Source organism: Rhipicephalus microplus, chromosome 5 (assembly GCF_043290135.1).
Source record: "Rhipicephalus microplus isolate Deutch F79 chromosome 5, USDA_Rmic, whole genome shotgun sequence".
In the NCBI taxonomy this organism is placed as follows: Eukaryota; Metazoa; Arthropoda; class Arachnida; order Ixodida; family Ixodidae; genus Rhipicephalus; species Rhipicephalus microplus.
In genome coordinates this window covers 36,307,059-36,334,499 of record NC_134704.1, presented here as the reverse complement: position 1 = coordinate 36,334,499, position 27,441 = coordinate 36,307,059, and the positions used below count along the sequence as shown (strand labels likewise).

General features: G+C 45.5%; 1 protein-coding gene across 1 annotated transcript; it reads right to left on the bottom strand.

The window, feature by feature from the left end:
* Positions 1-3,175: 3,175 nt before the first annotated feature.
* Positions 3,176-22,165, bottom strand: LOC142817468 (uncharacterized). Its single transcript, XM_075894481.1, has 7 exons — positions 22,100-22,165; positions 14,733-14,893; positions 14,093-14,193; positions 13,064-13,164; positions 10,156-10,356; positions 7,214-7,277; positions 3,176-3,265 (listed from the first exon to the last, which is right to left on the bottom strand). Exons 1-7 carry the CDS (start codon positions 22,163-22,165, stop codon positions 3,246-3,248), a joined length of 714 nt encoding a protein of 237 aa, XP_075750596.1. The 3' UTR covers positions 3,176-3,245.
* Positions 22,166-27,441: the final 5,276 nt, after the last annotated feature.

Sequence of the window (27,441 nt, the reverse complement as noted above, 5' to 3'; positions counted from 1 at the left end):
TCGCAGGCGCCGTCATGGGAAACGGGACAAAACCGCAACCACGCGAACGAGAAGTCGTGGACGATATCTCTCTCTCTCTCTCTCTATGCAGGTATATCTCAACCGTAGTGGTCTTGTTCCCGCGCACATCCTCTCGCTCTCATTTGCACAAGGGGTAGTTGAAACCGTTCAAAAGGTGATGCACTCCGGAAAGGGGGTAAAACATTGTGTGTGTGTGTGTGTGTGTGTGTGTGTGTGTGTGTGTGTGTGTGTGTGTGTGTGTGTGTGTGCGCGTGCGTGCGTGTGTGTGCGTGTGTGTGTGTGTGTGTGTGTGCGTGTGTGTGAGAGAGAGAGAGAGAGAGAGAGATTCCTGGCTTTCTTGGCTCCCTTTGAAGAACTCTCTTCGGAGGTCATTGTACTCCCGTCGGGGAGTCGCGGGATCTGAGAGTTATAGTGTCTCTTTAAAGGGAGTCACACGTGCAGCTATAGCCAGGACTCTACGAAAAGAGTAGAAAAAAAAAAGAACACTTCTTTTTTTATACCCTGGGTGCTGTACTCTATCGTGAATACAGGCGTCGTCGTTCGCCGAAAGTAGTGATTTACGCTAATTGCGATGTAGCAGCCGTGAATGTCTCAGTATACGTGTTCCTGTGTATTCATTTTGCCTATTCGTAAGTCTGGCGCATTCAAGTTGGTGACCATATAGCACAGGTCGCGCGACCATGGTGGATGTCAAGCGGCCGAAGTTGTCCAAAAGCGAGGGCCATGGCTCATTTTCTCGATGCTTCGTTTCTCAGTCGTGCGGCCTCAGGCGCAAAAGTTTTGAACCATTCAGATGCTTTGGAACAGGACCCGCAGGACGTTGGCTTTTTGCGATGCTGCGCAAGCAGACGTGAATTCGGCGTGGCGAGTGGTATATAAAATTACGACCACAAGTCGGGCTGGTTGTGTTTCAGCGCTTGTGTCGCTTGTTTCTTTCCTGCGTCCTTGTATTGGCGCAGTTTTTTTAATTTCCACGGGCAGTTGGTGGGGCAGGCGACATCGGTCGCCTCGAGTTGCTTTTTGGGCGCCAATCGCGAACGGCAGCGCGACCGCTGCTTATTAGAAGTGTTAATCATGGGTGTTAATGAGCCTTTACGTACCGACTCGTCCGGTTTATCCCATCCTCATCGACGCGAGCGCCAACTATAGCGCATATGAATGCTTTTGCAACGTTTATCTGTGATGTTCTTGCTACTTAATAATTATATTTTTACACAGCTCATTCGTGCACTTTCCTTTTCCGTGTTTCAGGAGGCGAAAGCGGTCTAGGACTCGGCCAGGTGAAACACCGCTCAAAGCGCCGTTTGCAAGGTGAGAATCGGGGCCCCTCCGGATTGACCGCTACGTATACAGTGTGGGACTCGCTAAACGCGTTGTTCTCTGATTGGGCAAAGTATGAGGACATGCGGCGCCCTGCTTTGAGGCCTTCGTGCGTCTTTTGATCGGTGTACACACACATCGGCCACTGCCCATGTGGGGCGAAGTATATGGATTGCGTGCATCGTGTTATTGAGCCTTTAGTGGCGTCGGAGGACGTGATTTGCGCCTATACACGCGCACGTCTCTCCTCATAGGGCTCGCGCTAATTGGGCGCTGTGTCGGGTCGGAAACGGAAAAGGGGCGTTCTTGTCACGGCGGTGGCTGCGCGGCCCTAGTCGCGCCATCCGCTCGACGTGGCGCCAGGGTTTTTGTGCCTGTGAGAGGAGAGCGGAAACTGGATGGCGACTTCCGCGGCTTCACGTTGGCGTCTTCGCGCGACGGCTATGCGGCGGAATTTTTTTCTGCCGACTCCAGCTTCGTGAAGCGGTTGTTTGGAGTTGTGGCAGGTGATTGTATGTGTACTGTGCGTGTATTTATACGCACGACAATCGCGTCGTGATAGCTCATGAAACGATTCCGGCTAGTTGTTTACAAAACAAAGGCTACTAATAAAGTGACAGTGTTTCTATCAAGGTCTCGTGCCTGCTGTGTAGTTGCTTCTTTTGCCTCTGGATTGTTGTGTTCAATTCGTTTTGCGGAGTTCGTCGGTATTGGCAGGGACAGAATGGTCGCGTTCTGCCGCTAATTCCTATAGCACGCAAGCTTCTTGTCAGAGTAGAAGCGCAGTTATAACGATGGCGACGTATAGTGCAGTGCAGTAGTTGCCGAGAGGCATCTGTTAGGAAGTCGTGGCAAGCGCGAATCCTGCGTGTAGCTGTACATATATACGCCGCCATTACGCGTACTTCGAAATATCTCGCCCACGTCGGCCGGGGTGGCCTCGTCTGTTTGCCCGACTGGCCCTCCTCCTTTCCCGACATCTGCTTTCCTTTCCGTGTGTACACTGTAAAAAAAAATGTCTCGGTACACAGCAAAAGCTGCTGGTAAATCGTTGCCGGAGGCATTCTGTAAATGAGTAACAGCAGGCTCCGTATCACGAAGTCTCTGTTATACATTTTTCCGTATTCTCTTTCACATCATATCTGTATTCCTGAACACAGCAGATCTGTTATTTCAAACACAGCAAATCTGTTAACCCAAACACAGCAAATCTGTCAACCCAAACACAGCAAATCTGTCAACCCAAACACAGCAAATCTGTTAACCCAAACACAGCAAATCTGTTATTCCAAACACAGCAGATCTGTTATTCCAAACACAGCAAATCTGTTATCCCAAACACAGCAAATCTGTTATCTCAAACACATCATGACTCTGTTTGTAGGAATACAGAATTTGCTGTATTTAGAGGAGGAATAAACGGAGATCGCTGTAGAGCAGTCTGGCTGTAAATTATTCCGTTATTATTAATGAAAACAGAAGCTTCAGTAAAACACCTGGTTTCGTTTAATGGCTTTTCTGTGCTTGACTAAGGTTTTGTGTAGTTTCTTTGCCTTGAAGGAAAGAGTTGTTTCACTGAGCATAAAATAAACTTAGTTTTGGTAGTAACTTAATTTGTGAAAAACTAACACAAGCTTTTGTTGACCAGTACTGTCGAAAAGCCGATGTTTTACGGGATGGAATGGAATGTTTATGTGGCTGCCTGTAGATTCTCATGATTGAGTTTTATGTCCAATTTTATGTACTGTTTCAACCTACACTAATGCAGTCTTTATGTACTGTGTGTGTGTAAACCACCCCTGCTGCTGCATACCATATAAATAATAATGCAACATTAACAAAACACAGATGAATTTATTTACATATAATACATGTGCTGTAGCTTGCTACATCACCATTCTTCATCACTTCAGCATGTTTATGCCTGAAAAGAATGTGAAAAACAAGTGATCAAATGAATGCAAGAAGCAACTTACACACACTTTATAATGCCTTCTCTGTGTATGTATATGGCCCTTGATACAAAAAGTAGGGGCACGTGGTAGAGCAAAATGTGAAAAAAAAAATCGCTTTGTTTTCTTTGCAATTTGGGGAGGGGTGTCCCTTTGTGCATCCACATTCGTGCTTTTCATAAACAGCATTTTTGGTGGCTCAAAACCAGTTTTTCCAAAAGGAAGTAGCCAGTGAAAACACACTCTAGTGCAAGCCCCTTGCATTCGCTCTATGCTTACGGCCTAATTTTCTGACGTACAAAAGTCAAAATGCTTGTCTAGAGTCAGCTGTGTATAGAAGATTGTCGGGTAACTTCTAAAGCAGTCCGAAGACACTGTGCACCTTTGTATTCACAATCCGCCTTCAGAATACATAGGTTGGAACACTTTCAGCTCCTAGCATCATTACACCTTGCATTTGCCGTGCTTGTCGATAACCTTAGATGCTGGGGGTAAAGAAGGTTCTGAGGAAGTGTAAATTTCGTTGAAGCCCGTACAGTTTTCTTGTTAATGTGAATAAATCCCTGTGACGTACTGAGGTGCTGAACCAGCAAGCTCTTTATTGTTAAACCTCCCAGCCTTTTCAGCATCTTTCGAGGTGAATCACGTATATACATGGGGACAACGGGTATGCTCTAATGGACATGGACTAATATTTCTGATGCAACTGAATAACAATGTGTGAGAACGACTCAGTGTAAGTGTTGAGTTAATGGGAATTGAGTCACAGAATCTTTCCTTTCTTTGTTTAGGGTGAGAGTCCTAGAAATGGCGACATTGAATATTTTTTTTGCATTTAATAATGGTAGTATCACACGAGCCTCTATTCTGAGATAGGATTGAAGCTTGGCCAAACTACAATGAATTTGCTGGAAATCGTTGACCACACTTGACGATACGTTGCAGATAGAGCTGAATGACATCTCACAAAAAAAAAAAAACAAGACAAGCATTGCGAGAGGCTCCACGGCGAAAAATTGACTTTGGCAGTGATTACCAAGCTTGTAACTACTAAACAAAATAATTGAACAGTGTTTCTGACAGTGCGATCACTTTTCACCTGTTTTTGAACTTTATTCCATATCTCAAAACAGTTTTTTATTACTTAGCTACCATTATTTCCCATGTATTTTAAGATAACCAGTTGATTATTTTTTTTGTATACAGCTACTGAAGCAAAATAGAAGCTATGCACTTTACCGTTATTGTGTTACAAATTTTCATAGATGCCAATTAACTCAAAAGTCAAGCTCTAGTGGTAAAAAATTCACAAAAATTCTATATTATGAAGTTAAAAGAGCAAAAAGTTTGGAAGAAAATGATGTATGGATTATATGAATATCCCTTTTAGTCACTGAGAAAACTACCTAAAATCAGCAAAAATGCACAGGATGTATAGGGCCTGCCCGGCGCTCCTGAGAAGTTTCCCACTGGCTCTGATCATGCTCAGAATGAGCAGTTACATTTTCAGAAATATTTGTTGCTATTGTATAGCAGAATGCACGGGTGAATACCTATACTGATTTTCAACTTTGCATTCTGCTGTTAAGCTCTATGTGCCACATATAGCTACAAATTATGGCTGAACTTTCTTAATATAGATTTACCAGCGCAAAAAAAGACGGCACATATTTTAATCATGAACCAACTCGCCCAAGCAGCAGCTTTAGTGAAATTTTTTAAGCACTGTTTATTGATCACAGAATGTTTTTTTTCACTATGCTGAGGTGGGAGGGGGGGGGGGTTGAGGATCCTGTAAAAAAACTGAAAGAGCTTGACCTGAACTAAGAAACATCATGTGAATATACACTACACTTATTCGTAGCCAGGCGGTGGCACACCGGGCCCGTGCCTCTCCCCTCCTTCCCCCCAAACTTTTTTCTCCATGAAATACTTAGCGCAAAATTACCATTTGCCTGCCCAGACCTCTGGTTCAGATCAAAAAGGGCCCCCTCCCCCTAAAAAGTTCTGTGTATGCCCTTGGTTTAGATGAATGAATTTCCAAACCCTGTTTAACATAAGCATCAGTGAGATTAGATAGATATATGGGGTTTAATGTCCTAAAACCACATATGGTTATGAGAAACGCTGTAGTGGAGGGCTCCGGAAATTTCGACCACCTGGGGTTCTTTAACGAAGCATCAGTGAGATTGATAACTAGGATAAAATTAAGGCCAAACCTTCCATTTTTCTCTTTTCACAACATACTATATGTCCTTGGCACAATTCACAGTATATAGAAATCTCAATTGAGAGTGCATTTTCATGTGCTGGCTCTTGTGAAATAATAGCAGTATATTTTGACTACACTCCGAAGGACAAAAAAAAAGAAAACGCCAGGCTCATAATACTTACAAACAAATTAAATTGAAAATGCAAAGCCACAATCAAGATAATATTCAGCTCTAATAACCGGATATCATCAGAAAATGTGTATGATTCATGCTCACACTTTCACTGATTGAAACGCAGCTTCTGGGCCAACTTCATTATCTTTGTGTGCACACTTGTGCGAGACTTCTGGCCACCTTCGCACCTGCTGCCCTTTTTCGTGTTGGAGCCCTTTAAGGTTATCAAGGTGTGGTTCAAATGAAACATATGAGAAGAGCACAAGGATGGGTACAGACTCGTCAATGGGCTTCATTTAGAACACGTATGGTTACACGCTACAGTCTGCAAATTCCTCATCTATGCATCATAGACTTGCATTAATTCTTGTACAATCTGAGCCAAATACGCTGGCCCAATCATTTTCCTCCTGAAAAAAAAAAAGAAGACCTCAGCAAGCTTAGGAGCCAATTGGTCAAGGCTGCATCTCCGAATTTCATTCTTGCCAGTAATGGCTGTCATAGTTTCTGACAAGTAATCAATGGACTTTCACTGAAGTCAGAGGCAGATAAGACCCTTGTCAGGAATCAACAACTTGTGTTCCCTGCGCCGTTCATATATATATTGGCCTGTTTGATTGATGTAAACATTCCTCCTGGTTTGATAAGCAACTAACAAACTAAAAGGTGTGGCACTTAGTGCAATTTTACACACCCTACTAGTGGTTTGTACGCTCCCAAAATTTTTCCAAGGCTTCCTTTGAAAAAATGTGCAATGGCCTTTTTCAGTCTTCGAATACGCACAATCATAAAATAAGTCTTCACATGCTCGTGGTAAATATGTTCAGAATGTATGATCTGATGTTAAAGTTGGGTTAATATTAAAGCACAGCATTTTGTCTGGTGAGCTAGTTTGTGGGTGAAGGTTACTCTTCTGTGCCGTTCAAGGTAAATGCTAAGACCCCGCATTGCCTCTATGAGGTGTGCAAGATTGCACTAAGTGCCACCCCACTGAGTTCGACGTGCGCTCGTCAAGTAGGATAACGAAGTCACTCAGACATGGAGGAATGTTAACATTGGTCATACAGGTCAATGTATAAATGAATGATGTAGGGAACACCAGCCCTTGATAAAGACCAGACAAGGTTCTCACCTGCCCAACTTAAATGCATACGAATTGTTTACTTTTAGTAAACCATGGCAGACTTTACTGGCAAAGACAAGAATTGAGATGCAGTTGTGACCCAATGGCACTTGAGCTTGCCTAGGCTTTTTTCCTAATGAACAAAAGCAATGATTGTGTCTGTGATACTTCACTCAGACTATCAGAATGAACGCAGGTTCCCTGCATGAGTGTACTGAATAAAACCCAGTTGCAGGTCTGCCCTCATCTTCCACTCTTCTCCTCCGACAACATCTGTTATTTAAGTGTATAAGTATCTACTGCACCTTGTAGCTGGAGTTAGGCTCACACTCATGTTGTAAAATGTCATCAATTTACTTGACCTCCTCGCACAACAATCAACACATAATGATATCGACAAGGGAACTCACCCAGTGCAATGATTGTAGGCGTTGATGGCAACTCGGCAAGCTTTTCAGTGATGCTTGTTCCCTCCTGGATGAGCAAAAATATCCCATGTACACAAAAGCACAAAGAGATATGTACAGTTGCGGCCATTCCAATATATAAATCAGAGATGCGATCCCTGCAATTCCGTTTTCCACCATGGTTCCTGGTCTATTGCAGGCTGTGTGCACCAAGTACAAATTACCTACCTAGGAGCCTTGAAACTTGGAACAATTTTAGAGCAAAGTAGAATGGATAGCGAGCACGCAAAAAAACCTGCTCACATTTTGATTCATTTTTCTCTTTGGATTACAGCAACATCATAGACAACTCTGAATGATTGCAGGTCAATATATCAATGTTAGTGGTGATAGTATTGCTTAAAATTATTTTGCATGTGCGACAGCAAGGGACAAAGTGAGCAACATCTTGCAACAACTCTGGCCTATTCCCATTCTTAGTGCCCTCCTCACTGCGTCGTAATGAGGCACTACAGCCAAAGTGACGAGAAACATTGTTCTGCAGTGCATTGCAAAAAACTAATGCTTTGTGCATGTGGAGCACTCTGATTGCACACAAACACTTTTTTTCCCATTGAGCCTGAAAAAGGCTAGTAAACCAAGTTTGTGCACTGTGGTTCACCATGCGTGCACCATGCCCCAACACAGTTTTTGTTGCATGAAGTCTCACTTTTCACAGCGCTACGTTCCTTCTCATTCACTCTGTGAACTTTATAGTCGGATGCTTGGGGACTTCACTCCCTATCCTAGTGGCTCTGATGAAACAATGGCACCTGCCCGCACTAACTGTTGGCTCAAGGGCAGTGTATTTTTTTTTTCAGAACATTTTTGTGACTACGACACAATGCGGATAACCAAAGTAAGTTCCACAAAAAAATTGAAAATTGCCTTTTTTTTACACTATCTTCAAATGCTGATACTTGTGACAAAGCGCGTGTTCCGGTGTAATTTTAATGAATAATGCTGCTGTACAAAGCCACCAAAATTACCTTAAAATGAAGCACAAAGGCAAAAGATATGCAAAGCTACACTATCCTCCTTTTAACTTGTGTCCAGCAATTCATGAATTAGGTATTTTTGGATGTTTAGCATATTTGTTCTGTCAAAAAATTTTGCTGCAGCGGTCACTAAATTCTCATACGGTAGCATTGCACTTGTTCTTTATGGGAAGAAAATACATCGATTAAGAAGTGTAAAAAAGTTAAGTCTGCTCAAAGTTCAGAAATTGTGAAATTAGAAGAAAACTGATTTCAGCAGTCAAAGTTTAATTTTCCTTTATACAAAAGCAGCTTTTTTCACAAAATTCAACTGAAAAAGCTATTGTTTTGTGCTAAAAACCTGCACAGCATTCAGTCGATCCCAGATATATTGAACTCGAAGGGGATCGCGATATATGTAGTTCAATATATCGATGAGTCGAAACACAAAATATGTGTATTTAAGGCATAAATTAGAGCATCTCAGACCTAAAAACAGTTTTTTGAAATCCTAACAAGCACTTAAAGAATGATTCTCTCACAATATGATAAAGAACAAGGCCTGAACATCTACTTTTGCAAGTTATCGCACTTCATTTCACTTGAAAATAGTCTGTAAACTTTTCTCTCTTTTTGCGTGCCACCAAGTTTCAGTTGTCCTCAATATCACTGGACCCTTCCAAGTAAGCAAATTCAGCTCATTCGGCCACAACAGCGCTGAGTGGCACTGAATGCCAATGTAAGCTCCGTAGAGCGTTGGTGGCGAAAGCAATAATTCCACGGCACCGTCAACATTGGGCATCATCTCGGCATCCATGCAGTCAGAACCAGCGACGTCGTCTTCTGCTCCAATGAAGCCGCTCGCTGTCCGAGATGGTGCCCGAAAACACTAACAAGGCATAGAATTTACTGAGGCATTGTACGCCCTTGACAGCAGTCATGACGCACTCAAAGTCGTCACCTGGCACAAAGCCCGCAAAGAAACAGTTCACGACTGTGCTTTACTTGAGGTCGCTCCTAGCACCAGCCATGATTTTTATCGCTACGAGCGTATCAATGTGTAGCGCCGACTTCCAAATGATGATTTATCAGTAACGAGGCGAGAAGTACACAGGTCCACAAGCCACAAAAGGCGATGCTGCCCACAAACGAGCAAGCTCCCACCGTCAGCATGTTGGTGATAGCGATGTCACTTGTGGCTTTGTCATTTTGTAACCGACAGCTGTTGCTTTGGTGCGGAAAGCTAGAAAAAAGCGTAGCCTCCGAAATGAGCGTTCTAAAACCGGAAGCACCAAAATACCTCATGAAGTTGCACATCTCGAAGGCCACGCTTTTCAGTCCCACATGCCATCATACACGATTGAATGCGAACATCGCAATGAGATCACTAAACTTCCTTAAGTCATTCCACTTCGTTTTGGTGCCCTCGGTCATCACCATGCCCCCACGTTAAAACCTGCAGATCGCACATCAAGCATACCGGTGCACTCACAAGTGCTGTGCAACGAGCTAGATCAGCAAGATGGAGTTTCAATGTTTCACTTTTCAGCACCCCCTTTTAGTCACTTGCACGCGAAAAGGGATCGGAACTTGTCGAATTGTGGCTATAAATGATCATTATTTGTTAGGAAAAATGCAATTTGTGGGCTTTAGCGTGGCTCAGAGTTCAATTTAGCGGATGTTCTGCTGTGCGTGAGTTCGATAGATGTGTACAGCAGTCCCGTATTTTTGCATGGGAAATTCAAGGGGATCTCTCAACTTTTTGATATAGCCAATAATTCGATATATCATAGTTTGATATACCCGGGATCGACTGTATTCTATAAAATCTAGAACCTAAAGCTGTTCTCAACAAACCAATACATCACTTTCTGAAAAGATGTTACTGTCCAGTTTTGTACTAACATAATGCAACAAAGTGAAACTTACTTCAAATACTTGGTAAAGGTAGTTCTTGTCTTCCTTAAAATGCGCGCAGAGGAATGGTAGCACAGCTACCTGGACTGCTTTTTCTCTTTGTCCTTCGTCTCTCACGCGCACCACCAGTTCCATAGTATGTTTCGTCGGCGCCTCCTCCATCATCTGAAATAATGCAGGCGCACAGGCCGCCATCCTCTCCTGGAAGATTTCCTGCAATTATTCCAAAAATCAAAGTAAATAACAGTTACTTGATAATAGATGAATTCATCTGTAGAGATATTAAAGTGAAAACTGATTGAAATGTAGAACTATATTACCACCCTACAATTGAGTGCAACAGCTGTGACACGCCAAAAAAAGAAGACAAAAAACAGACTGGTGGGGAATACCACCCTGAAACTACTGCACCAGCTTACTAGAACATGTTGTTGGCTAGTAGGTTCAGGCTGAAGAAAGGTAGGGACGTAAACCACATAGACAAGAAAAAAAGAAGTGGACGAGATAGAGCATTGATTGCAACAGATTTTGTTTGCAAAATAAAAAAGGCTCCTTTTGTTTTTGTAAACACCAAAGCATATGAGCAGGAAAATGGCGTGCACTCCACGATTATGACATCACTATAAAAAAAAAAAGGGGTTCAGCGGCAAATCGCTGTCACAACCAGACTCCCTTTCACAGTTATCTCCAACATCAGCAGGGGGTGTGCTACTGTGCTCTTGATCTGAACTGGATTCAATTTCAGGTACTTCCGTGCACTGTGTTGCAGTTTTGCCCCGGTGATACCTTGAAACATGTGTTCTGAAGGAACCTGCTGACCTCAGCACACTACCACAACCCACAAAAGGACACATAACAGCATCAATTCCACTCTCCAGATGGGCAGCTATGTGACCAAGAAGCTCCGTGCGAGTAGGCACACTCGCCCCGCATGACAACACAGAGCAGACAAACGCATCATCAGTCTGTTTGCTGCATCGCTTCTTGTGATGTCTGAAGACGTGACTTCTTAGGCTCTGATAGTTTTTAAACAAAGCTCCACAAGGCTCACAAGGGCAAAGGGCACCGCCCAACACACTGCTGTGATAGTGGTAGTGCTCGAAGTAGTCGGTCAATGTTGAAAATGTCTGTGCGCAATGCCGGCAAGTGGGCATTCTTCATTGATGTTATGGCTGCAATGAAGGTAGAGCACTTATTTTGCTAAATTACATTCACTGGCTTGTGCACTTTTTCAGACCGCCCAATTTTATAATAAAAACACTGCTACAATGGTAATAATACCTTACAGTCTACAATAGTAGAATCATTCCAATATCTGGTTAGCATGTCAGGTTATGTTCAATTTCATATGAACATTAGCCAATGCTTTTTAAGCAGTCCTCTATATAAGAGCACAGTGAATATAAATATTCTTGACCTGCTACAAATGTTTAAACTAAGTTGAAGCAGGCGGCGCAAGGAAAAGAAATAATGACGGAGACTGTAACATTAACTGCACAAATTCTACAGAAAACTGCACCCATACTTGCGCAACTTGGGTCTCTTAAAAGGCTATTCCTGAATGTGCAGTCAAAAGTGAGCTTAGCATATGCTCCAACATTACACATGTTCACAACTTAAGTAATGCTATCCATTATATCGCTAATGTTGACAACAGATGTTCATATCTTGCACATATGTGAAAGCAGCTTCAGCCTCTCAAGTGCAGCCAGGTCCAATATTGAATACAATTACTTTAAAATTTTAGCTTGAAACATAATTACTTTAAACAATTACTTAAAGCTTTTTGTGATATATTGACTAATCAAACAGTTGATACCAAGTATGAATTGCACCGTAGCCTGCCAGTAGTACGCGCAAGAGATGGAAATGGGTGGCTTCAAGATAGGGCACCCAAAACTTCGCATATGCGATCGCTTGATTCTGTTGCCATACACCAACTTCTTGGGTACACACAAGGACTCCCATGCTGGATTAGCTGCAGTTAAGCAGTAGTATGGCTAAGTGACGTGCAAATTCGCAATGTTGTCGGGTGTAAGCAATGTGTCGTGCAATTCCAAAGAAATGAACTGCTGAGCACGCAAATCAATAGACACAACAGAACATGCATGCGAAATGCGAGCGCCAATCGTACCTCACGGCTGTCACTCAAATTCCGCCAAGTACGGCAAAATAAGTTTACACACAGCCAAGTGACAGTTGCTGCCCCTGTCGTCTCCTACACCTATTTTTGTAGTAATGGACGTATGACTTGCAAGCGATGCAGGCATGGAAAACACGAGTGCTTTGTCTGCGCTCGATAAGACGACAAAGACACGTACACGCCTGGTGTGTACGTGACAGCAGACTCCTGCTGATCCGGCTTACAAGTGCACCTTATAACAGCCATGTGCATGGGCACCGAGGAGATCACTAATGAGTGCGTGCACAAACTGACCTGTGACATCCTCAAACTACAAAGATGCAACTCAACAGCAGGCTTCACCACAATAATACAATTAAGTGACACTAACAAAGGAAAAATGCCGTTATTGCTGAGTGCAAGCAATGCTTCATATAATTCCGAAGAATTAAACTGTTCACTGTACTGCTTCCTGCATGCGCAACTCAATAAAGGTGCAACACAGCGTGCGAGCACTATGGTCGTACCTCATAGCCGACACTAAAAATCCACAAAATGCACTGAAATATGCCTACGCACAGTAATGTTACCGTTGCTACCCCTACTGTTTTCTGTGCCTAATTTAGTAATAAGGTATGTATGAGCGATGCAAGCATGGCAAACACGTGTTTCATTATTCACCTTATAATAGCGACAGACATGTTACATGCCTAGCTCGTATGAGCTGTGGCATGCGAGTGCACCTTATAACTGTTTATAAGATAGGTAATGATCGATAACGGTGAAATAAATGCCTACCTGATTGTGATGTGTGCCAGGTGATGGACTTCGCAGGAAGGTGAGAGAGCTCTGACAATAGCCGCCTGCCTTGACCACGTAGGGTGCCAGAGACCACTGAGCTGAACAAGTGAAGAGTGCGCCAAAAAACTTGACAAGTGAGGAACCAAACAAATGAACTGCTAGCACTACTTGGTCCTGAGCACGTAAATCAATAACAAGATGCAACACAACCTGCATGCAAAATGCGAGCACCAATCGTACCTCACGGCTGTCACTCAAATTCCGCCAAGTACGGCAAAATAAGTTTACACACAGCCAAGTGACAGTTGCTGCCCCTGTCGTCTCCTACACCTATTTTTGTAGTAATGGACGTATGACTTGCAAGCGATGCAGGCATGGAAAACACGAGTGCTTTGTCTGCGCTCGATAAGACGACAAAGACACGTACACGCCTGGTGTGTACGTGACAGCAGACTCCTGCTGATCCGGCTTACAAGTGCACCTTATAACAGCCATGTGCATGGGCACCGAGGAGATCACTAATGAGTGCGTGCACAAACAGACCTGTGACATCCTCAAACTACAAAGATGCAACTCAACAGCAGGCTTCACCACAATAATACAATTAAGTGACACTAACAAAGGAAAAATGCCGTTATTGCTGAGTGCAAGCAATGCTTCATATAATTCCGAAGAATTAAACTGTTCACTGTACTGCTTCCTGCATGCGCAACTCAATAAAGGTGCAACACAGCGTGCGAGCACTATGGTCGTACCTCATAGCCGACACTAAAAATCCACAAAATGCACTGAAATATGCCTACGCACAGTAATGTTACCGTTGCTACCCCTACTGTTTTCTGTGCCTAATTTAGTAATAAGGTATGTATGAGCGATGCAAGCATGGCAAACACGTGTTTCATTATTCACCTTATAATAGCGACAGACATGTTACATGCCTAGCTCGTATGAGCTGTGGCATGCGAGTGCACCTTATAACTGTTTATAAGATAGGTAATGATCGATAACGGTGAAATAAATGCCTACCTGATTGTGATGTGTGCCAGGTGATGGACTTCGCAGGAAGGTGAGAGAGCTCTGACAATAGCCGCCTGCCTTGACCACGTAGGGTGCCAGAGACCACTGAGCTGAACAAGTGAAGAGTGCGCCAAAAAACTTGACAAGTGAGGAACCAAACAAATGAACTGCTAGCACTACTTGGTCCTGAGCACGTAAATCAATAACAAGATGCAACACAACCTGCATGCAAAATGCGAGCACCAATCGTACCTCACGGCTGTCACTCAGATTCCGCCAAATATGGCAAAATAAGTTTACACACAGCCAAGTGATAGTTCCTGCCCCTGTCGTCTCCTACACCTATTTTTGTAGTAATGAACGTATGACTTGCAAGCGGTGCAGGCATGGAAAACACGTGTGCTTTGTCTGTTGCACTCAAAGGTGGTGTGGTGTCCATGTCGAACGCGGACAGCATCATGGGCACTTCGGCATTGGGGTCACTAGTAGCCGGCGTTGCGCCCGCGCCAGTGTTGGGTCGGCGCGGGTGCTTTGTTAGGCCTAGCCTTGAACGTACCCCGGGCGCGTCCTCGTTGTGGGGTTTTTTTCGCTTCTGTGCTTTAAGTCCCGAAGATTTTGGTTGCAAAAGAGTCTTAGCAGCTTTACTGACCTTGCGCACAGGAATCTTGGAGGCAGGAAGAGAAGTTCCGGGGCAATCCGGCGTTTTTGTGGGAGCAGATGCAGCCGTGACTGATGTACACGACGCTCGTAGCGCCCTCTTAGGCTACGAAGGGAGGCGCTCAGCTGAAACGGCACCGGCGGGTGGTGCGGCTTTTAATCGAACTCGCGACGCTCCCTTTGGGGCAAACTGACTACTTTAGCGCCTGCCTACAATTTGTTTTTGTATTCTAGCCGACACCACGATGCACCGATGCTATCTTGCACCCATTCTATTGGGCAGTGATGGCCGGACACACCGCAGCAGTCGTGTTATTTTGTGTGACCATCAACGCATTTTTTTTTCTTTTGGCCTGTTGTGGTTGGGAAGAGCTATGGTGGTGCAAAAAATTTATCGGTTATTCAGGAAAAGTGGTGTAAAGGGAAATAGTTCTGAAGAATCGATGTTCTCGTCGCAGGTAGTGAGAACCATTCAACAACCGATGAATTCTTCGGTGACGAAGTGAAGTCGCCGTCGGTGTTCACCGAGTAGACTCATGAATTCATAAAAAGAACAAACGTTTCCCCGAGCCTTCCAAATTTTATTATTGGGCTTGAGCTTGCATGGTAGGCTTGACGGTGCGAAACAGCGTGAAAACAACGAGTTCATACAAAGAAACAGCAAACCGCACCCTTTTAAAATACACTTCATTACTGTGTTTCATTGACTGCGTGTTAATTGGTGTGCCAACTATACAACGCAGCTACGATTATAGGATTGCTCTCACTAAACAAGTCAAGGCTTGCAAGCACGAAAAAAAAAAGGAACGAAAATAGGAGAACATGTACACTGTCTCTTCTTCTGTGTGTCGTGCATTCTCACGATGTGACGAAAAAAAAAAAAACGTAAACTATTATGCACACCATCAAGATTCACATATATGCAGGGATTCTTGGACGGGTATGTTTTTTTTTCACTATCTTTTGTCAATAAAGTCTCATAGACGCAGTACAAGTACCTGTTCGCTTTCAATCTTGCAAGATTGAAAACGAAGTGCAGCGCCTTTCGACGATATATATATATATATATATATATATATATATATATATATATATATATATATATATATATATATATATATATATATATATATATATATATATATATATATATATATATATATATATATATATATATATATATATATATCGGAAGCGAAAAAGCACGACGTACGCCGAAACACCTTTACTAATTACAAATGTTTCGGCTGATGGGCCAGCCTTCGTCAGTGTGACCACACTAACGAAGGCTGGCCCACCATATCGTCTCGCTTTATAACTTTTTATGGCAACCCGACTTCGCTACTAATAGTAAATTTAGCTTCCCTTGCGGTGAAGTATCATAATGCTGTAATTATCCTCTTCCTTAATCGGTAAAAACTCTGAAACGTTCTCTTTTTCTTTTTTACCGCTGCTATCCTTCTCCGCCTCTCCGAATATATATATGTATCCATACTGGCACTTTCCAGTGATCCTGCATGCAGCTCTTTTTCTCCATTGTGAGTTAATGAACAGTTTCTCTTCCTCATTCTCTCGTATTTCTTAGTCTATCTTCGAACCCAATGTTGCTCTAAGCTTAATTTCCTCATCAAAGCCTGCCCAGTTATCACACTTTCCGTCTTCGTTTTCTGACTTTCCATGAGCGTACAATGCGAATCTGCGCATTCCTTACACACTGTGGGACGCCTCATCTTAGTCGGCGACTGCAGCGTTGCCGCTGTATGTATACGTTAGCCACCCGCCACGATAGCTCTCTCAAGGCATTGTCCATGGCTATCGCTTAATTTTCTGTTCTAGTTCACTGTATCATTGTCGAACGGGGGGAATGGTCAAAGTTCAGCCAGTATGTCGCCGACAGCTCTCTCAAGGCATTGCCCATGGCTGTCGCTTAACTTTCTGTTCTAGTTCACTGTATCATTGTCGAACGGGGGGAATGGTCAAAGTTCAGCCAGTATGTCGCCGTGCACACAAATCACGGAAGCGTGTTCTTGAAGTACAGAAGACATACGTTTTTCTGGTGTTTTACGGAAGGAGCGAAAGAACGGAAACATCGACTGCTGCTTTACGGCAACTCCTGCTGTTTCCCATAAACCGCAGCACAGTTTGTGCTTTAAACGTCCAGTCTCGCTATTTTTCAGGAAACAGATGTTACTCTGTAGTTTCTACGGTCTGCTCCGACGTTAAAACACGGATATTTTTTACAGTGTATGCCGAGGGTGCTGCGTGCCGACCACTGTGTCAACACCGTGCAGCAGCAGCGCCCCGTGTGTGTGTGTAGCATGCGGCGTACACGGAGCTCAGCCCTGCGCACTTGCTCCGGTGTTGGTAGCGCGCTCGTGTTTGCCCGTGTAATTCTCGGTGCGGGCAAACATCGCCCGCGGCCGGGCGGAATTCGCCGCGGGGTCGTGCGCGTACTACGTATATACGAGAGCGCTGGGAATCTTCCCGAGCCTGTGAAACGCCCGTCTTGTAGTGTGCGGGAATATGTTCGATGCGTGGGGGCGCGCGCGTATGCATGCTACACTAGAGTTACTGTATATGCTACCTTAAGGTAAAAGGTAGCATATACAGTAACTCTATGCTACGCCAGCGCACACCTTTGTGGAGTGGTGGTGGTAGTGGTTAGAAGATGAGTAAAGGCACCTAATTTCTGCAACACGGTTGGGAGCACGGCGCAGTGCTTGGTTGTGGCGGCTGCAGCTGTAGTAGCTGCGTTATGGTAAACGAGAGAGCGTGTGTGAGAGAGAGACGGAACCGAAGTTAGCGAGTTATAGTGATGTAATGTGCTTCTGACGATTGCTTGCGCGTTCCGAGCAAGTGCATCGACGTTATTCGTTGTTCTCTATCACAATGTATTTTCGCAATCTCCGTTGATGTGCATACTTCCGTTGCCTATAACGAAAGTTTCTGTTGTTTTCTTGCGTCAAGTGAGAGGCCAAGCCCCGGAGAGTTCAGAGGGTGTGCTGGTAAGCGTGAGTGTACCCTGCAAAACGAATTATACAGTACGTTTTACAAAGTCTGCGTTCCTATTGTACCCTGCTGACGTCACAACACGGTATGGAATTCTCGTCTCGTGTTGTTCGCTCAAGATATTGTTCCGTGCCTCTATCGGTGACGCGCAATGGTAATTTTTTTATGGTTTGGTAGTACGTGACGTTATCATAACTATATCCGCACTGATGCGTGATGTCGCCAGAATTGATACTGTAGTCTCACGTAGTGTCGATGTCAGTGGATGAGCCTTCCATAATAATATCTGGGGTTGAACGTCCCAAAACCGCGATGTGATTTATGAGAGACGTTGTAGTGGAGGGCTCCAAAAATTTCGACGATCTGGTGTTCTTTAACGCGCGCTGACATCGCCCAGCACACTGGGCCTCAACCTTTCCGCCACCATCAAAATGTCACCGCCATGGCCTGGATCAAACCAGCGATTTTCGGCCCAGTAGCGGAGCACTTGTCACAAACGAGCGCTCAAGAAAGCGCGCGCCTTCCGAATTCTGGAGACGGCGACGATACCAGGCGCCAAATTGTCGCCTTCTGAAGCCAGCGTTGAGGAAGAAAACAAGCGTCAAAAGACTCATCGGGCGCACCGCTTTTCCCCCTTCCAAAGTGTCGCCACGCTGACCAATCTCCTCGCACCTATCTCCGAGCGAACACCAGAATTATCGAGAAGGAAAGCGTGAGTCACTCCCTGGTTGCGTCACGTGTCGTGGACGATTCTCGAAACGTCTCGCCCTTTCCGCAGCCTTGGCTGTGCAGCGCGCCGACGAAACGATTAGAAACGTCTAGAACCTAGAGCGAATGTATTTAAGTGAGCAGGGGAGAGTGGTGATCGGGAGAAGGAAGAGTTTAGCGCCAGCGTGCGTATAATGTTTCCGCCGTGGGGCGAAGGCTTTTGTCCTCAGTGACGAACCAGGCGTGTAAGAGGGTTTCCAGCTGTTCGGGTGAAGGCTTGTGTTACAAGCAGAAGAAGGGTGTGTGTCTACCGCCAGTGGGTGAAGACCCGTTTTGCAGCCGCAGCGCGTGAGAAGCCGACGTGTTACCGGCGAAGAACTTTGGTGCTTGGAGTGCGGACATTTGAAGATGCGAGGTGTCCTGGAAGAAAACTTCGAGGGCAGCGGAACGACAGCAGCGCTGGACTTTGAGTCAGTGATCCCTGCAAGAGAATCATTCGAACGTTATTCCAAGAACTTTGGACTGAATAAGTTGACGAACGTTTTAGTTTTTAAGTGTCTTGGTTGGTACACTCTTAAAAAAATAGAGTGACGTACTCTCCATTTAGGGAGGAACGGCGATGTCCCCAATGTTCGTCTTTAAATAGAGAAACGTTGCTCCCTCATCCACGGAGAAACACGTTCCTCCTTATGAAAATCAACATGGCCTCCCCCCGGCGAAGCGAGTAGGCTTAACAAATGCAACGATTCTCGACTGGTAAGGAGTACACGGCACTGAAAGTTACAATGAGCTTGATATTGAACGAAATGATTATAAAAATAAGCAGACGAACCTGTGGCGGTGAACACATCGCGAAAGAGAACGACGGAGTAAGTACGTTTCGTTCGGTCAGCGAAGCCACGTTCACTCCGAAAGACACGGATTCTGCAGAGCCCTCACCTGAAGAGCGCATGCTAGGCTTGTTGTATTTATTTATCGCAGATTCACACAGTGTAGCGACGTTATCCATGCGTTTACGGGTCCGCAGGTCACGAGATGTGCCTCCAAACCGTACACACGATTGCAGCGAAACCATTCCGAATCCGTAGTGCAGCATTGATAGATAGATGTTCAACGTTATATAAATGACTGGAAGTGTGAGAGCGTCATAGAAATGAAGTAGGTGGTAGGTGGCGCCATCTGGAGGGACTTAACAAAACTAAAAAAAAGTTTGCCGCGACGTACGTTGTTATTACCCACTATCACGGCTCCCTTGCGGATTGTTTACGCATCAACCCATTCAGGACTACTTACGGACACTGAAAGCCTAATATGTGCTGATGCAATCCATATAGCTACACATGCACACATGGTCACATAGTACACATATAGTACGCAACAAGTACACAACAAGAGCACAATCAACCATTCACACCAACGGCCCGCTCCTCGACGTGTTTACTCACACCCTACTATGAAAGCGCATCAGCTTATATAGCGATGAATTTCGACTGACCTGAGTGGCACAGGATACAAGTACGTTTTCTTACACTTTTTTTACGTTTTGTATCAATACCACAACATGCGCACACGTAAATATATTGTATCTGATGGTTAGGCAAAGCTTAGTTAATCAATGGTTGCACAATAATGAACGGAATAATTACTAGAGCTTATCAGGTTTTCACGAAGGCAAATATCCCAAAGCCCACGTCATTTTGAACGCTGCGCCATCTGTCGACTACTGCCACAGTTACTTTTTTTTCTTGAAGCCTCTGAGAGGGCAAACACTTGCCGCGCGTTAGCCATTTCGGAGGTCACGTTTTTTTTTCTTCTTGTTACTTAGAGAGGGCGCGGCATGCAGACCAAACTTTGTCTCCGTCGTGGTAGGTGTTCTGTGGTCACGTCGACCTCGTTTAGTTGTTTCGTCTTAACGTTTGCTTATATTCTTTTTACGCGCGTACCACAAGTGTGACCGTTAGCCATGGATATAGTACACCACTAGCCCTTCAATGACAATGTTTTTGATGCGGTAACGACCGTTTTAGCAGTGTATACGTACGTTACAACGCGGGTCTTGCGAGAGAAATAAGCGATGACCTCGCATGCGACGGTATTTTTTCGTGAGCTATGACAGTGGCTGTTGGCGTCGCGACAGCTCTCATACTTGAGTGGAGGAACTATCGCTGCAGTGCGCAAGTTTACTATAACTTTATAGAATGTTGTGCCTGCATACTTTTCTGCTTCAGATGCCTCTCGCGATTCGCCTCGCGTGTCAACTTGCAATCATAGTGCGTGCCACAATTTTGTTGTTAGCGCTGTGGCTGTGGTGGTTATTACTCTGGATTCGGAATACTCTTTTCACAAAGGTGAGTGAGCGTTAGTACTTACTTGCTGTGCACAGCTGTTACTAGAAGTGCATTTTGTGTTGAGTTTCTCGCGACAAAGGAGAATCATGGACGAGAAAGGCATACTGCTCGCGTGCATAATTCCTTCCTACTTCTCAGTGCTGGCATGGACAATTCAAAACCAATGCGATTGAGAATTTGGTATAACCTACAGAAGTCATTGGTTCACTTTTCACAAAAGTTTAGTTATGATGATGTTTAAAATGTTTCTGATGGTTGTAATCTAGTCTGGCGAATAAACGCTCGGTGAAACTTCGCAGCCTGTTTCCCTTTGTGCTTTCACTTGCTGTGGCAGCATAGCCTTATTGGGTGTCGTGTGACTATGCTGGAGGACGCAGGTTCGACTTCCGGCCACGGCGGCCGTATTTGAATGGGGGTAAACTGCAAAGAACATCCATATGGCGGTAGTGGCACGTATAACTCTATCAATTGTATATGATCGTACTTTCACGCATGGACTGTAGAGTGGTATCAGGTTTCCTACAATGTTGAAAAAATAAGTGTGATGCTTTTTTACGCGCCTCGTTGAATTCATGAGTGCTGTTGGTGCCGTGCGAAACTAAAAATGCGTGGGCTTACCAAGTAGGTCGACACCGAAAAAATTGATTATTTTTTTTTACACTCTAAGGTAATCAATAAAGCAAGACTGCTTGGGAAGCAGAGCTCCTTGTATTCGTGACAAATTGGTAGTATGAAACAACACGAGACACACATGGAAGTGTGCGGAGCGTCGTGCGAGTGCCTGACGATAAAAAAAAAAGAGACTTTTACTCTACACTAATAAAACAAAAGAAAACGTCACTCCTGCATTGCTTACAACAATTTTAGGTAAAAGCAATCGCTCGCGACTGGCCGCGGCCGGCTAGAGGCATGGCGTGCACATGCGCGCGAGCAAGACCCCCGTGATTGAGGAGAAACTTGAACGCTGAAGGAGGAACGTTGCTCCTTTGGTCCTTGCCGCGAGAGGGCGCGACGGGTAAAGCGCCTGATTGGGAGAAAGTCGCTGCGCCGAAGGAGCAACGGAGCCCGTTTCTCCATTCTCGCTCCCTTTTTTTTAGAGTGTAATGCATGGGATTGTATTGTAGCGCGTGTTGTTGTTCGTGTCCGTTGTTTGAGTGTAGCCAGTTGTGTTGTGTAGCCCGTTTTTTTGTGTGTTGACATATTGTTTTGGACTAGTGCCGAGAGTGCATATTTGTGTATTGTTTGATCTGCCGTATTTGAAAATATATTTTTGTTGTCAACTCTCAGCTCTTACTCGTTGTTCGGACCACAGCCGGGGGTCCGCTGGCGTGCCAAATAGGACCTCATCTAAATTATCCATGCTTTCGTGGTGCAGTTCGTGGGGCTGATACGTCGGCCCTAGGAATTAGCTCGGGGATTGCCTGCCTAATTAATGGGACAAGTGACAGTACTGTAGCCACTGATACACGGTGGCGGACTAGATGAGCCTTGCAAAATTTTGGCATTTACTTCAAGATATCTTCAAAGCTTCACAATTGCTCGGAGTCTGTGCATACAGGAGATTTATTTGTATGGCGGAGTAAAAGTCTGCTTCGAATGTTGGTGTCAGTGGCCCATTGAACGAGGAAGAATACGCACATGCATGGCCTGCCGGAGGAATCCTTTACAGGAGTTGCGTTCGGTCTTTTGCGTTGTCTTGTTTCAATTGTCTTTCAGTGCCCACTGGGGCGTGAAGCAAATAGGGCTTACCGGGGCATTCTTTTCGCTATTGTGCGGAAGTGTTCAGCTGGTGCAATCGAGCGTGATTAATTGAAATTTTCATTTTTTTTTTTCGTAAACGAGCGTATGATTCTGAGAGACGCCGTAACCGAGGCTGCGGAATTTCCGCCATCTGGTATTCCTTAACGCGCACCTCAAGCGAAGTGCTCGGACTTCTGTAGCATTCCGGATGCATGAAAATGCGCTTGTCGTGGCCTAAATTCGATCCCGCGACCTTTGGGTCTTGGACTTAGACCACTACTGCAGGTATACGCATTAAATGAGAAAAGTGTGGTGCTGAACCTTGAAAGGGAGAATGGGAAGAAGAAAAAAGGATCGAAATGTGGGAGAAACAGCAACAAAAAGAAAGTGAAGAAATGAATGGGAAATCTAGACTATATATAGTTGCTTTATAAGAGGAAGACGAGTGAAATTAGAGGGTGCTAGCTATTGAAATGATCGCAGAAGCGGGCAGCGTTTATGACCACACGTATATACGTAGAAACAAGCAAAGGTGCACGTAGTGGTAAATAAAGACCCGTCCTCCGCGCAGAGAGCAAAACAGCACCGTCGGCAGTTAATTAACGTTCTGCGTTATCTTGTTAGCCTGGACGGTTAGTTTCTCGATGCACGAGCGTTGTATGGATGGGCGGCCATTTTTGGCGCAGTTGCTGACTGGGCGCGCCTAATTATCACTCGTAGTCGGAGTTGCCAAAATATGGTTTTAAGTTGCGGAACGTACGAATGCGAGCCTGCCTGAGATTTCTAAGAACAAGCGAGGCTTTGAATTGAGCGAGTTGGTATATACGTGCTTAGCTGGAGAAACACAGCTAAGCATGTACCGCGGCTATAGCGTACTGTGTTACTTGGTCCTCGTCTTTTTTTTTAACGATGTTTTTTCCCCCATTCAATAACAAGGTTCGCATAAGGCGGCATGTTTGATCTGTCAGGAGCCTTCTCGGTGGCTTTTATGCCGTGGTCAATTATACAGTAGACGCGGCAGTGAGAAATGTCATGCTGTCTTTTATCCATTTGCCTAAGGTGACTCGCAGGCGAAAGTAATCTTTTTTTTTTCTTCTGCTGAGTCGGTTCTAGTGATATTGATAGTCCCATCGAGGTCTTCTAAGCTGAGCAAAACTGACTTGATCAAGTTCCCGTCTTATACGTCTTTGCCGTGTGCCTTCTTATGTAGGACGACGACGACGATGAAATGTCGCGATATATGTATGGCTGACACCCGAGTCTCCGTCATTTATTTGTATCCAACCTTTTTCTTCGCTTTACTCATATCTTCATTTCGTATATTTATGCCTATTCCTCCATCCCGATTATGTATGCAGGCGCTGTGCCCTTTCAGATGGCAGTTGGTTGCCTCTTCCCTTCCCTTTTTGTATCATGCGTCTCTGTGTGTACGTATGAAACAATAATTTCATAGGCAAAGAAAGAAGTGGCAAAAAGTTCGAGCTTTGCGTTACTTTGCAAGTTGGGGCTTAAGACGACCCTTAGTTTTATTGCGATCGGTCTGGCCTTGTTTTGACATTTTGCGGCTTTCAGTTCTCAGAAATTCCCGCATATATATAAGTGCAACTTCAGGCCGCGTTGCGTCTTGCCCTCATTCGTCTTGCGGGGTTTGGTGACACTATACAGCGGTCTGTGGCTGGCACACATGCCCAACTTTCGCGAAAGTTGTGTAGCGTCCCCCGTCTGTATGACGGGCCTCGGGCTCGGGTTCTTGCCGATGTTTTTGGCAGGCAGCCCGCGGGAGTGTACGCGCGCGCTCAGCGCGGAAGACCCTCCTCGGCTGGCCCGCGCCGCTCTCATGTCTTGTCGCCTTGTTTGCGCTGCTGTCGGTTCTTCGGAGGACGACGGAGAAAGGGGAGTAGGTTCGGCTCGACGCGTCGTCACCGCGCCGCCGTGGTGACTAATCTAGCGGCGCGCCGCCGACGCCGGAGTCGTGTACGTCGTCGGATATCGCGTCCTGTCACGCGCACGCGCTCTATCGCACCTCGTCGCGTCGCGTCAAAACGGGCGGATGATGTGCGCGCGCGCTTGGAGCGAGTGTTAGTTTATTTGTTCGCCACCCTCGGTGTTCGCGCGTCGTGCTGCGATCGCAGCCCACGATATATTCGCGGCGTATTATTTTTTTCGTTACTTTTGCGCTCCGTTATTTACTTGTAAGCGAGTCCGTTGAGTGCGTGAAATGCTTCTTGATCAATCTGTTCTTTCGCTTTGCAATCGACGTTCTGTTTTTTTTTTTGTGTATTGTTCTTTGTTGAATGGTAGACCCAGTGGTGGCAGAAGCGCGGTCTCGCGAGAATACGTACATAGCCCTCATTTTATCGCGCTTTGGTAAATAAGCCGTGCTACCAGGACAGGCGTCATTGATTGAATTGTGGCGATAAAAATTTTTGTTGCCTCTGCAACCTCAACAGGTTGCATGCTTCAGTGTCCGTGGGCTGAATAAAGAGGGGAGTCCAAAGATAGTAAAAGGGAAGATCACGTCAGACAGCTGCGCTATTCGCAGTTTTTTTTTTTCTTGCTTTAAAGAGTATTCTCACGATTCTGAGGCATCGCAAGAGGAACATTTTACGTTTCGTTGGTACTTTGTGCTAACGCTTTCCAGACACCTAAGTCAGGTAACACGTATAAGATATTTTACTTAGATTTTGAGGTTTTCGTCGTTGGGCATCTGCAAACCAACCCCACCGCAATGAACATTGCTCCGACGAGTCAACACAGTGCCACTCTCTCGGCGAATTTGGCCCCCTGCTTGCAGCCTGAATCGCATAAACAATTGTCGGCATTATCGTTGTGTTTGCGTGTACCTCGAGAGATGGCGGATCTGTATAATACCGCTGGTACCTCGTGAGTTGCTGCACTCTCCGTGACGTGAAACTGCGATGACACGTCACTGAGAAGCCGTCCCGTCGATATTGTAACCGAAGTTGTTTTTTTTTATAAAGATGGATGTATTGAATATGTATTCGATGCATTCACAGGTCCCAAAATACCTTTCTTAAGGTTCTTGATACCAATGCTTTTAATGGGAGCCACAAGCCAAAAAATTTGTAAAGCACCCCGCCGCTGTGGTCTAGTGGTTAAGGTGCTCGGCTGCTCACCTGTAGGTCGCGGGATCGAATCCCGGCTGCAGCGGCTGCATTTCCGATGGAGGCGGAAATGTAGGCCCGTGTGCTCAGATTTGGGTGCATGTTAAAGAACCCCAGGTGGTCAAAATTTCCGGAGCCCTCCACTACGGCGTCTCATAATCATATGGTGGTTTTGGGACGTTAAACCCCACATATCAATCAAAAATGCGTAAAGCGAATCCGTGTCTTTACTCGCTTCACGCTGGCGCTTGACAGAATTGACACTTCAGGAAGCATGATGACTTACCAGATGGTAATCGTGGGAGGTTAATGATAAAACAAAAAACAAATCTCCAACTGTGCCGTCGATAGGCATTGCAACGTGGCACTACGCAGCGCTCTGAGTATTATGTGGACTACACGTTGTGCTTGAATGAGAAAAACTTGACCAGACTTCTGCCGAGCCAGACAATTGTGATATTATATACGACGAGGCGCTGTGCGTATACGTCACATTATACAGCCCGCGAGGTTAGGCCTCGCGTGCACAGCGCCGTGTACAGAAGTGCCAGGTCGCCTACTTGAACCGATTACCGCCGACTACCGGTCGTCAGCGGCATCTGTCCGGTAGTCAGATCCGGCAGCGCCTGTCCGAGTCGCCGCCGGATCGTGAGTTAATGCTACAGCGCTATCTTCCTCGGCGTGCATAGATTGACTGCGTGGAAAGAAGAACGAAACGGGTTTGTCGGTACGCTCGTCCTGGCCTCTACGTTGCTAGCACTATATTGATATAGTGCAGCGTAACGCTCGCTAGTGTTGCACGCAGCGATGCACGCAGCCCGCGTTCAGCGGCGCATTTGGCAGCAGCCATGCATGGCATGCGCGTCCGGTGGTGATTGAGTCTCGGCATTGCGCTGCTGCACGGCTCGCCGACGCGCGCTGTTGCAGCGTGCCGCCCGGTCGGACGGTTGTTTGCATTTGAAGTGGATGGTTGTTGCATTCACTATGGCCGGTGGACAGCGGCGGAGCGTTATAGCATCTTCCTCCTCCTTCTCTATTTCATTGCCCGCACGCGCCCTCTTTGTTTTTAGCGCTTTTCTTTTCTCGCGTTCTTCTTTTGGGGTGGCCGGCCCTCGGCCGGCGTTGGTAGGGCCAGGCGTCACGAAACGGAGCGGAATGCGAGCGCTCTCGGTCCGGTCGTTCGGCGCCGCCGACCCTTTGACCTCGTCGTCTCGCACTGCCGCTGAGCAAAAACTCGCGCAACTGCTCCGACTCGGATGAACCCCAGCCCCGTCTGCGACCCCCTTCCTTTTAATTTTCTTTTCTCTTCCTTTTTTTTTTCGCAGTCTTGCTTTGCACACGCAAGGACGCGTGCCTGGAATACCGTAGCGTAGAACGGAGCCACTGTACTGCGACGTGAAACGACCCTGCGCACAAAAGATGGAGTTTGGGAATGTCTTTGGTAAACTTAAGCTCGTTCTTGTTCGGGGCGAATTGCTTTTTTTGTGCGAACTTTCGAACTATAGGTGGTCGAAAATAAGCTCGATGTTTTGGATGACGTTCATTCTCGGAGTGGTGGAACCAACTTTCTGCAGTCGTGCCTTCGTGAGCGTCCTCTGTCTCTTTCTCTCATCTCTATACTCCCCCTGCACATTTTCCCAGCGTAGGGTAGCAAACCGGGCATGTGCCTGGTTGATTTTCCTACATTCTCTCTTGTTGTTCTTGTCCTCCTTGTTGCGAAGCGCGCCTCCGACGACGTTACGAAAGGCGCCTCGAAATCCCACCGCTGCAA

What these genes read in the sequence shown, in the direction of transcription:
- LOC142817468 (XM_075894481.1), bottom strand. Translation starts at nt 22,165, where the DNA reads ATGGATAATTTAGATGAGGTCCTATTTGGCACGCCAGCGGACCCCCGG. An exon ending in CCAAGATTCCTGTGCGCAAG is followed by an intron (nt 14,194 to 14,732) that starts GTCAGTAAAGCT and finishes TCACTTGTTCAG; the next exon opens with CTCAGTGGTCTCTGGCACCC. An exon ending in CTGGCACACATCACAATCAG is followed by an intron (nt 13,165 to 14,092) that starts GTAGGCATTTAT and finishes TCACTTGTTCAG; the next exon opens with CTCAGTGGTCTCTGGCACCC.